The sequence below is a fragment of the Lolium rigidum genome, chromosome 2 (assembly GCF_022539505.1).
Source record: "Lolium rigidum isolate FL_2022 chromosome 2, APGP_CSIRO_Lrig_0.1, whole genome shotgun sequence".
NCBI classification, from domain to species: Eukaryota; Viridiplantae; Streptophyta; class Magnoliopsida; order Poales; family Poaceae; genus Lolium; species Lolium rigidum.
Genome location: NC_061509.1, coordinates 53,789,576 through 53,801,882, shown reverse-complemented (window position 1 = coordinate 53,801,882; position 12,307 = coordinate 53,789,576). Strand labels below are relative to the sequence as shown.

The window sequence follows — 12,307 nt, the reverse complement described above, 5'->3', positions numbered from 1 at the left end:
CGAACCCGGCCACACGAAACCACCACGTCTGAAAGAAGAACTGTGGTGGTCTCATGAGCCCGCACTCCCCACTATCCAGCAATAGGGGGTTGTGGTCGGACCCTATCCTGGTGACCGCCGAGAGTGAGCAAAGCGGAAACATCGTCTCCCACGACGGTGAGACAAACACCCTGTCCAGCACCGAGCGGATAGGGTCCAATTGGTTGTTGGTCCAAGTGAATATAGCCCCCGCTCGATTCAATTCCCTTAAGGACATAGCCGCAATAGCATCATTAAAGCGTCTAATCCTCGACCAGCATACCACCTCGTTGCTCTTATCCTGTCTCCTTCTGATGAGGTTGAAGTCGCCTCCCACCACCAAAGGCAGCTGGCACTTGGTCACCTCCCCCTCCAACTCATCTAGGAACTCCCCAGTCCTAGAATGGTCAGCTGGGCCGTAGACGAGCACAAAGCACCACTTTGCTTTGTTGCTGCGTTGATAGATATCCGCGCTGATGAAGAATTTCCCTTTCCTCCACACGCCAACTTCAAAGCATTCGTCCCTAAAGCCCAGCAGCAAACCCCCTGAATGACCATCAGCCGGTACCCAGTTCCAAGCGAACTGGCCCCCACACTCTAGGCTCCTAAGCTCCCCTGAGGTGAAATCCGGTCTAATGGTCTCCTGGAGGCCAAGAATATCCACCCTTTCCTGCCTCATATACGATCTGAGTTGAGAGCGGCGCCCTAGCCGCCCAAAACCCCTGAGGTTGTAGATAAGCGACCTCATCTGGACCCCTTCCGCTTGGTCTGTCCCTTACGGACAGTCAACACGGGCCTGCACGACTGAGTACATTTGCGCCTAGGTCGGCCAGAGCGCCCGACCACCTCGGGTGTGGAAACGCCCTGTTTTTTCCCGCCAGGTGCCCCTGCACAAGTAGCCTCCCCTGTGGCCACCGCCGAGGAGATGTCCGGGGCGGATGTCCCTTCACCCGCGTCACCGGACCCCTCAGCCGCCTTGGCTGCAGCCTCCGCCCGCCTGGCTTCAGCTTCCGCCTCGAGGCGGTGTCTCGTTTCCGCCAAAGCCGCTTGCACGGCCTCCTTGGCCCTAATCAATGACAGTGCCTCCCCAGGGACCCCGGTCTTCGGATGGAAAAGCAAACAGCTATCCCTAACTACCGAGGACAGATGAGAGTCAGGGAGAACGTCGAGAATCGAGAAGTCCATACCTTTGGCCTTGTCCTTGACGGTCTCCAGATTCTTCTCCGCAGCTAGCCGCTGCGCCTTTTCCAGCGTCGAGGCCCCTGCATCCGCGCCCCGTTTCTTCCGCTCTTGCGAACGGCCGCCAGCACCGCCTTCTTCTTGCGCGCGTAAGGGATCGCGAGAGACCTCTTCCCCTGCACCAGCGGAGCATCCACCATGGCCTCGCGCACCAGATCCTTCTTCGAGGCCGGAGTGTGCACAACCTCCCTGCGAGAGCCGCCTTCCTCCTCCGAGTCAGTCACCACCCAGTCCTCCGTGTCGCCCTCCGGCTCCCTCGCCGGCGAGCCCATCCTCACAATCTTGGAAGGGGGACCTCCCATGGGTGGGCTCTCCGCCACCCAGGATGCGATCGGGTTAGTGACATGTGAATCTGTCTCCATAGACACCAGCGAACCCTCCGTGGTCTCCAGCACCCCACAGCCCGATGCCAACACCGGCACCTGCACCTTATCAGCCACCAGCCCCACTTGCAGAGGTGTAGCCAACCCCATTGCAAGACCCAGGTTGGTCCCATACTGGTCAATGTGCTGTACCAACCCGTCCAGCGATCCTCCCTGGACCCTGGTCGCAGGCGGTGCGCTTTGTGAAGCCGCCTTCCGAGCCCCAGATTGGCCCGCACCCTTCCCGGTACCCGGCACCGTGTCCTTGCCCTTCTCCTTCTCCTGCTCAGTAGACTTCTTCCTGTGCTTGTTCCATTCATCATCAGAGGACATCTCGTCCGAGTCCACATCCTCGCGATCCCGCCGAGGTGGAGGCGGCGGACCGCCGTTGCTCCCACCAGCACCCCCACGCGGCTCCGCCTCCGTCTGCAACGTCACAGTGTAACCCTCACCATTAACAAACACCTGAATGGACCCCTTCATGCGGTCCGGGAACCTCCCTTGGAACCGGATACGGATGGGCTCTCTGTCATGCTTGAGGATCGAAAGCTCATCCACATCAATAGGCCTTCCCACCATGACAAACGCAGCCATGAGCCGCTCCTTGGTCATCAGGTCCTCCGGTACCCCTGACAGGTGGACCCAAGTCGACGGCAACACCAGGCTCGGCTTGGGAGCTAGAAATGCCTCTCTGATCTCAGTCTCCTTCTCGCTCAACGGCAGAAAGAGTTTGAGCCTCTTCCAACAGCACGATTAATGCTCGATTATGTGACTTGGATTACGCCGCGTATGTGCTTGATTCCTGAACGATTGCAGGTCAATTTGCTTTCAGAATCCTAGTTACTCCATGGAGGTTGAGGCATGCGCATCATTGAACGCCAATTTCAGGCCCTCCAGAATATCTAGACCACGTTGACAGCAGGACTAACTAATGGACATGCAACGCCAGTTTTAAAACTAATGTCGATATCTCGAAAGTTTGGCATAGAATATCTTCATTACAGCCTATAGCCACTGCTCACTGGCTATAGACCTATAGTTCAATTTTTTCGATAAAGGATGCTTTATTACTTTTGAGAAAGCAATTACATCCAGCCTCTGCATAACCAGGATGCACACAGCCGTTCAAAATGTCTGGATTCAAAATATATAAAACTAGGCGGAATACATATCGGAACGATGAATCATATAACGCCTATGGTGTGGGTGCTGCTGCAATCCGTAGACTATGCTGCCACCCATGTAAGGAAAAAGTATCCCTCGCCGTAGCCTCCAACCATGTACAGACCTCCGTAAATAGGTCTCGGTTCTCCATCATCTGAAGAGGTAACCACAAACGGAGAATACCTGTACATCTGTAGATGACCTGCAACAAAGAACAATTTTTATCGTTAAAAATCTTGTCATTTCTACTTAGCCAGAGTGCCCAGATAACTGCTAGCGCCCCCACCCTAAGAAGCAACTTAAACCTTGAATCGATACCGTGAAGCCAGTTGCCAAAGACATTGGCTACACTAGTCGGGGGATACAGGGTAGATGCGACTTGGATGACTGACCAAATAGATCTCGCAAAATGGCACTGGAAAAAAAGGTGTTTAATAGTTTCATCTTGGTGACAAAAAACACACCTAGAACTTCCATGCCAATTCCGCTTGACAAGATTATCTTTGGTAAGAATAACTCCGCGACGAAGATACCATCCAAAAAATTTAATTTTTAATGGTATTTTCATCTTCCAGATTTTCTTATTATTATCAACCGGTATATCAGAATGAAGAATCGCATTGTATAAAGATTTGACTGAGAAAGTGCCATCTACATGAAGATTCCATCTAAGTTCATCCGGTTCAGGTGATAGGTGAATATCTCCCAGCCGTTGAATTAAAGCATTCCATGCCAATAGCCTTTGTCCAAGTAAAACCCGTCTGAACGTCACATTCGGAGGTGAGGTAGCCATTACTGTGGCAATGGTATCATCTTTGCGACGAACAATACTATACAAGGCAGGATACTGTTCACTTAAGGAAGCATTGTCTAACCAAACATCTTCCCAGAACCGTATATGTTCTTCATTCTTAATAGAGAAAGTACCATGGCGAAAGAATACATTTTTTGTCGCCATGAGACCAGCCCAGAAGTGAGAATCCCCAGGTTTCCAAACCACTTGGGATAGCGCCTTCGAGCCAATATACTTTCTACGGAGAATAGTTTGCCAAATCTCATCCTCAGTAAGAAGCTTAAAAAGCCATTTACCCAGCAGAGCTGAGTTCTTGACCTCCAAGACCTATAGTTCAATAGGAATTTCTTTCCCATAACATCCGTTTTCAACTCGGGTCCAAAGCTTGCCACAAAGAAATACCATTCTGCTTACAATCTGAGCTGAATCCAAAGCTCCAAGATATCTGACAATAAAAGACAGAAAAGAGAACAACGATGCATCAGTTCAACTGCCAAAGCTCCAAGAATCATTGGTTCTTAACAATGCCATCTATGCCAAAGATTGAAGAGCGCGCCAGAGATATGGGATACCTGAGCATATCTGAATATCTTGGCTGGGAAAAACATAGCCACCAAAGGGTGAAACAAACAACAGTACAGCTAATTTTTAAAAAAAAAAACAGTACAGCTGCTCCAAAAAGAAACCTGGCATTCTTGCCATGGATCCCTCTCGTGTCTCGTTTTGAGATGGTCTAAAATTTTACAATATTATAGTTACTTCATGCTCAAATACTGCGTGAACCCATCGAAAATAATTCCTAGCTCTGCCCCTGAAGCTGCCGGTTGTGGTTTTATTAATCTAAAGTCACCTTGAGCCTTCCGTAAAAAAAAGCGAAGGATTTTAAAACGTGGTGTAACTGTATGCTAGATTTCCTAGTGCAAAGGACTGCCTATAAAATTTAACCCTACAAATCAAACAACATTGTAGAAAAAATTCCCACAAAATAATCCTACAAATTTTATATTCATACACCATTTAAATTAAGCAGGCCCTCAATTCTCATGTGTGCTGCGAGCGTTCCCTCCCGATTACCGTCCATACGCTATATGCCAAATATCTGTCCTGATTTGCTGTGTAATATGGGCCGGGCCACCAAACGAGCCCAAGCCCAAGCAGGGTACTGCCTATCGCACCGAAGCGAGCTGCACTGCCGAGCCGAAGCTGACGCCCAATCTGTCGCCGGCGCCGGAGTCCTCATCCTCATCTTCCTCCTCCTCCCTCCAAGCGAGTCCCTTCTCCTCTATACCCATTGTTTCGCCGGATTACCGCGCCACCGCCCCGCGGAGTGGAAAATCACCTCACGGACGCCGTCGGGGCAGGAGACGGGGCAGGAGGAGCCGGGCATCAGAGGGCTTCGTAGCTTCAGGCGCCAGCGACGAGCAATGTGAGAAACGGGAGGAGGCGCGCCCCGGAGGCTCAGGCAATACGAACTGTACGTCTGTACAGGCAGTTCAGGTAAGACGAACTGGTTCAGGTAAGAAGAACTCTGTACAGGAGGTTCAGCACTTCAGCTATCTATGATAACCATGTTATGTTATCGATTCAGATGCGTGTGCTGGTCGTCAACGTCTTGATCAGCGTGGTATCTATAGTTGTTAGATGAGAACATGAATGTTTGTCGGATATGTACTCTGACTATTAAGGGAGCTCGTACAATAGCCGAGCACTGGTTTTGGTAGGCATATAGGTTTTGATATGCTTAGGTACTCTCGTGCTAGTGTAGAGTTAAACGGTTCGGAAGCATTTAATCATCATGAAATAATACCAGAGCATCTTCACACCTAAATCTGTACATTTTTTTAGATCAAATCCAAAGAGTACATTCTACCACCGGGTTATCCAGCTCCAGCTGCTTCCTCAGGTCTTTATCAGATAGCCAGCAACCACTGCTTTGTCAGAAACTCCATCCAAAGAAACATAAACAATCCATATACCATACTGTGTTATTATATCCAATGACAGTTTTGTGCCTGACAAGAAAATAAGTGAAATCAGAGGCACATCTATTTACACCATCTGCATCTCATTCCACTTCGTTTTGTCCTGACTTCCTCCGCGATCTTGACAATAGCAAAGAACATCATCCTATACACCACAATCATCCCACAGAGGATGGCAATGTTCACCCATTTAGAGTATCCCATCTCCACCTGGAGCTTCTCCTGCAGCACTTGAAGGCCACTGATGGTGGCATTTTTCTCAACCAGCTGGTCACTCGGGAACGTCAGCCCGATGAACTCGTTCTTGTAGAACCCCTGCACCGCGTACTTGTGGAATGAGATGTAGTAGCAAGGATACTTCCACACCGGCTTCGGGAGATCCTTGGGGAGGCGGAAGAAGCCACCGTTGAGCATCATCACCCCTTGCACTCCAGCCCCGACAATGATCCCCATTAGAAAGTCCGGCACAATGACGGCGATAATCATCATCATGCTCTCGACCAGCAATGTACACATGCACAGGTTGATGACGAAGTAGGAGAAGTGATCAGCCCCTTTGGTTAGCCCCGTCAGGTAGTACATCATTGCGCCGGGGATCACAGCTATGAATGCCAGGTATGGAGTGGCTGACAGTGTGTTTGAGATCACAAACTCCGCCACGCCGTAATGGCCGCTCAGTCTCTCCCTTCTGAATACCTGCGATGTAGAAACAAGGTGTGCAACCAGCTCTGGAGTTAGTCAGCAACTGCGAGAAGAATATATATGCATCTGAGTGGACTTCCTGTTTCCAACTCATTTGAGGAAGTGTTATACCTAAGTGTAACAAGTCGTACATTTTCAAATCTACAAATGCGCATTGTCTTAACGCAAGATCTTTTTAGACAAGCTTACAGTACAGCACCCCTCCAGTCCTTGATTGCTGACATGTATGATTGATAATCTGAGCCTGTAAAGCTTGAGATCTAATTAGCGGCTAGTTTGTCGAGAATTACGATGGTGCACTCGGGTGCCATATACTGTGAGATTCAAAACATTGGAATAACCCTATTTAAATGTGTCCAAAATAGAAATAATTCACGCACGTACATGTCACCATGCTACTTACTCGTGTAAATTTTCAAGAAAAATTTCGAATTTATGTGACCTACACAAAAAAGAGAAGATAGATTTTCGCTATATTGTGAATAGTACATGTCTACTTCTATATTGCGAACAGTACATTTTGTTATTTTTGTGTAGGCTACATAACTGAATATTTTAGTTCCAGATTTGACATACCCATATCTACATATATTCCCTACCCATATAATTTACGGCACATTTTTTTTAGTAAGTCTTCTTATGTATCTTCAATATAGGGTGTGCGGGAACCTATGAGCCAAAAATTCATGTCCCTAGTTTCTCTAGCATCTCTGATTATTGAGACCTCTCTCTCTCTCTCTCTATGTAATATTATTAACTTATTTAGTCGGGAAAACAAATGATGGAAAATTGATAGATAACCTTAATTAATGTTGTTATTTTTTTACTTAATGCCAACAAATTATTTCAGTATTACCCTCGTAGAAAAAAGTATTATGGACAGAAGTACTCATGCAAATTTTAGTATGATGGGAGAGAAAGCAAACCTTTACGTCCTCTACAAAAGAAGGGAATCCTCCAATTGCCATGAAAGTAAGAAGTGCGGTCGTATACATTATTACTTCACATCTAGCCTGCAAAATAGGGCAACAAATCAATTTGTTGATATCTAACATGTTGTGTTTCCTAATAAATCATGTTATTGAACTTACCTGGATAGAACTGTAACTGTGGCCAACTTGGTAGAATATAGTGCCAAGACAAATGCCAATTCCTAGAAAAATACCCAAACGCATCCAATAGTATCCTATGTCTCTGTGCATATTTACAAATGACCTTCTGGTGAGTACAAAAACCTTTGTTGAGAAGCTGGCTTGTTCCCTCTTCCTAAATGGAGCTCCACCCTAGAATTTAGCACATATTATAATAACTGTTAGCTTTTATATGTGTACACATCGCTGGTTCAGCATCTATAGTACTCCATGGCGAGAGTTTGGTGCTGGTTCACAGAAATGAAAAATGACATGACGTAGTACAAATGCTGTTTTAATATGTTATTCCCTCTAGTTTTTATAAAATGATGTTTTGAACATACATTTAGTCGAATTTTGAAAACTTTGACCGCTAATTTTTTTTTTTTGAATATTCAGATTGGGGACTTGAGAATCACATAATTTTTTCTCGTAATGTATTTTCCTAATATTATAGTTTTATCAGTATAGTATATGTACATGTACTACAAATGAAACTAGTGATGAAAGTCTAAAGCATCATTTTTGTGAACTAGAGGGAGTATTTCACTGAGGAAAAAATCTAATAATTTTTTTTACTGTTAATACATACAGATTGGTCCACATTTATGATTTTTTGTAATCACGCACTTGGCCAAAATAATAAAGTCTTCACTCTTCAGGAAAATGAGTTTGTAAACAACTTACTATCCCTTTCATCTCAGCTATTCGGTTCATTGTTTTTTCTGAGTAAGCAGGGGACTGGTAAGCATCTGTCAGAATGTCTATTGCTTCAACTGCTGTTTTTTCCCTAGCTTTGGAATTTTCAACAGGTTCCTGCATATGGGATAACATAGGTAAAAAAACATATTCTTTTTATTTGGAACATCATAAAAGGAAATGATGAAAAATAGGTACCTCATCAAAATCTTTATTGATTGTTCTCAGGAAGTGGTCTGATGGGTTCCTCAGTTGAGGACATGGGAAGCCACTTTGAGTAAAGAACTACAGGAAATGAATACGAAAACAGCTCTTAAACTCAAAATTTTGTAAGAAGATCACGTCCTAACGCCAGATCAAATTTATTATGGATTACGAATGCTTGGTAGTCTTAATTCATGGCAGTAGAGCTTGGATTTACCAATGATTAGGTATTCTTGTTGCTCATTATATGCCATAATAATTTTGGATGTGTTATCCGCTGTCACAACTCTGCTATTTGGCCGATTGTCACTTTTTCTTTTGTGGCTGCTCAAGTCACAACAAACTTATTAGCGTTTATTAGCGTTTTCTGATTTTGAAGAATAATATTATCCATTTGTTCCTTGCACCATTGAGTGCTAGGATGTTATTATCTAGGATTTTCCATGCATTTGGGATAGAAATGGAGGCCAATTTAATTTGCTAAGCTATGGATTACGTACGATAAATATTTTATTCTTAATTAATAGTACTGTATTTTTTCTGCAGAGATATCAGTGGAGTCCATTTGGCACCAAAATGGCTTCAATGTTGCTCCAAGGAGACAGAGAGATAGAGGCAGACGTGTACTATAATTACCTGGGTGGCATCGGACGCAGCTCCGAAGAAGACGGTCCTGCCAGAGGCAAGCAGGCAGAGGCCGTGGAAGAGGTCAAAGACGTCATCGCTGGGCTGGTGCACCGCGGCGACGACGGTCATGCCCTCCCTGGCAGCGACCCTAGCTATGTGGCTCATGACGTGGTAGGAGGCGGCGCTATCGAGCCCGCTGGTGGGCTCGTCCAGGAAGAGCAGTCGCGGCCGCGTGAGCATTTCGATGCAGATTGTCAGCCGCTTCCGCTGCCCGCCGCTGATGCCATTGGTCATGCGCCCGCCGATGCGCGTGTCCATGGTGTCGCTGAGGCCCATCTCTCGGATCACGCCGTCGGCATGCGCGCACTTCTCTGCCCTCGGCATTGTGCCTGGCAGCTGCAGCTGCGCCGAGTAGTAGATGGCCTCGCGCACTGACATCGTCGACATCAGCACATTGTCTTGGGTCACGTAAGCCTTTCCAGTTATCACAATCAAATCAGGATGATGCATGCTTCTAGAGATGAACACATTTTAACGATGGAAGTGTTATCTTACCGAGGTTCCAAAGGCAAGCTTCTCTCGACGGCCATTAATCAGAATCAACCCCGTTTCATTGATTCCAGGCCCTATCCTTCCTGCGATGTAAAGGAAATTAACTTTCTTCTTTTTTGCAGGGGCAAGGAAATTAACTTCGATGGTTAAAACCAGGGATTCCCAATCGAACATTCTGCAATGTTGCGCATGCACATGGGCATGAATCGTTAGCGTAAATTCCTTAGTTGGAGCATTTTGTTTCTGGAAAATACTTATCACCTCATTCTTGATTGCCCTTACCCAATGGTAGTTCGGAATTTGTCGGCTGATTGTGCTAGGGAGTGGAGGCTTGAAATTTTACTCACCGCCTGAAGAATGGTGTAGTGTCAACTGTCAACACAGCTGGACTTTCTATGGACAATATTTGGTCTATTTATTACAGTTGCTGGCATATATGAAAGGGGCAATAACCACTGAGAGATATCACTTTGTTCTAGTTTGCTAAAACGGCTTACATTATGGAACGGAGGTAGATCCAGTGTGTCACTTGGTGCCACTGATCCAAATCTCGTTAAAGCCCAGCCCACATTCTCCATTGTTATTAAATATTTTGGTTGGGTCCCTTATTTGTCCTTCTGTAAATAAACTCTCTCTTCTTAAGTGCATTGGCCTATTTCTTCAAACGAAGCCCTTTGTTTCCTAAGCAATGATGAAACAACACTGTTCCTACATTATGTTGATATGGACTAGAGAGCAATAAAGCACGCATTCGTGAGTAGATGCTAACGTCATAAACGGAGAATGTAATGTTGCAACGTTCTCAATTATTAGTTTTTGCAGATGAAACGCTACTGTACTTCATTTATTTCGCGAAAACCTCTGCAATGTCCTAGGCGTACTGACAAAAATCCCTGATGTGACAATGGTATAATCCAGTTGATAGCTCTGTGGCCACATGAATGTAAGGGATGGAGGAGCAAATAGCACGAATTTTTGAGAGTGACTAATTCTGGGATGTTTAAATTTTCATTGTGTCCTCAGTTCTCAGTTGTAGCCCATATTGTAACTTAGGAATCATGAAGCAATCCAACGACTTTGCAGCATTTTTCGTAGTTACAACCCATATGCAAGTAGTAAAATCTCATTCGTTCCTATGCGATGTGAAACTATAAAATCTTAACTGGAAAGCCTGCGACCCACGTTGAAACTCATGGCTAGCATACATCACAATGCAATCCAATGATGTCTGAGCCGACTGAAAATTAGTAAAACCCCAACCTTTTACCATATAATAATATGAACATTATTTCGAGGAAAAGTCTCTATGTGTTTGGATTTTCTTTTGATTACTTCGATGCTGCAACAGGGATGATCTATATAGTGCTCCGAACCACGCAGGCATGCAGCTCCTTGCGCGCATGAGCAGTTCTTAGTCCTACATGCATTTTTCTCTATCTCTCGCAGATGTTTATGGGGATAGAGTGTGCGTGTGCGTTCGTAGAAGTGGGTGTATGTACGTACGTGGATACTGTGTTTCGGAAAAATAAAAATAAAAATCCTACATGGATCTTTAGTTCACTCCGTGCAGTTTAGCCGTGTCCTCTATAGTCTTCTCGTCTTATTTGCTAGGCAAGCTTGGCCCTCGCATGTCGCAGAGTCACCCTAACAGATTCAGATTCGACAGCCAAACTCATCACCAATGTCTCATCACTCATCACCCACACGTACGTGCGTTTGGTGAAAACACCGTAGGAAAATAGTGAGGGAGAAGAAGAATTTCGTTTGCATAAATGATGAGTTGATGACGAACCTGCGAGAGTATCAAGGAGAGTGGTCTTGCCGCAGCCGGACGGCCCCATGATGGCGAGCACCTCCCCCGGCCCGGCGTGCCCGCTGATCCCGCTCAGGATGCTCACCGGCTGGGCGCCGTACGCGCCGCCCGCCACCGTGACGCACACGTCCTCCCAAGTCAGGAACACCCCGGGGTCGTCGACGACGTCCGTGCTCGCGCTCTGCGTCGGCGCTACGTCCACGCCGTCGAACCCCGCCACGGCCGGACGACGCTTCCACGGGAACATTCTAGCCAGCGACCTGCCCGCACCTGCAGCTTCGCCGGAGCCGCCGCCGGTTCGGGCGTCAGGCGTGCCGCCACCCCAGCGCCAGAGCGGGCGCGACGGGCTCGGCGTCGGCGCCCATCGCGGCAGCGGCGACGACGAGACTGCCATAGGCGCACGTACGTTGGGTAGCTCGCTTGATTGGTTCCGAAGAAGCGCAATGGAAATGGAGCAGTGGCTAACATATGGCCCGGCGCGAATTAATAGCCCTCGGGAACTCGGGATGCATGGGCAGGCAACACGTCGGTCGTCGACCAGGACTTGCTCTGCTCCGGCGTGTCCTACACCACGAACTTGCACTATAGCACTCTCTTGATTAATTGGCAAAATAGTGCGAGTATGTTTAATAGAATAGCCTTTAGTGACATGTCATCTATAGTCTTTATAAAAGTATATTTATCGGAAATCCGTTTTGGAGCTCGGTTGTCATGGAGCTAAATAATCAAAATTTGAAAACACAATTTCAAAGTTTTAGAAAATTCGAAAAAAAATCTAGACTTAGATAATGGTGTACTCCACCAACATGCAAAATATCAACCCATAATACTTTATATATTCTGGGCTTAACAAAAATGAAAAAAAATCTGACTTAGATGTGAGATTTTGTCATTGTTTGTGCAGCCTAAAATACTTGGTATTTTGTGGTGAGACTTTTTCGTGTTGGTAGATTTCATTATTCCCTACATCTTGGATATTTTAACCGATTTTTTCTATTTTTAACCATTCAAAGTACTCCATG

General features: G+C 46.2%; 1 protein-coding gene across 1 annotated transcript; it reads right to left on the bottom strand.

Moving 5' to 3' along the window:
* Positions 1-5,559: 5,559 nt before the first annotated feature.
* On the bottom strand, positions 5,560-11,679 carry LOC124689746 (ABC transporter G family member 1-like). The gene is made up of 8 exons (XM_047223224.1): positions 11,265-11,679; positions 9,476-9,555; positions 8,930-9,394; positions 8,288-8,374; positions 8,078-8,206; positions 7,352-7,543; positions 7,187-7,273; positions 5,560-6,254 (listed from the first exon to the last, which is right to left on the bottom strand). Exons 1-8 carry the CDS (start codon positions 11,677-11,679, stop codon positions 5,622-5,624), a joined length of 2,088 nt encoding a protein of 695 aa, XP_047079180.1. The 3' UTR covers positions 5,560-5,621.
* Positions 11,680-12,307: the final 628 nt, after the last annotated feature.

Excerpts from the sequence above, each read along its gene's own strand:
- LOC124689746 (XM_047223224.1), bottom strand. The coding sequence starts at position 11,679 with ATGGCAGTCTCGTCGTCGCCGCTGCCGCGATGGGCGCCGACGCCGAGC. Across the intron at positions 9,395-9,475 it reads AGCTTGCCTTTGGAACCTCG|GCTTACGTGACCCAAGACAA; the intron begins GTAAGATAACAC and ends ATAACTGGAAAG. Across the intron at positions 8,375-8,929 it reads CTGCGTCCGATGCCACCCAG|TTCTTTACTCAAAGTGGCTT; the intron begins GTAATTATAGTA and ends CATTTCCTGTAG.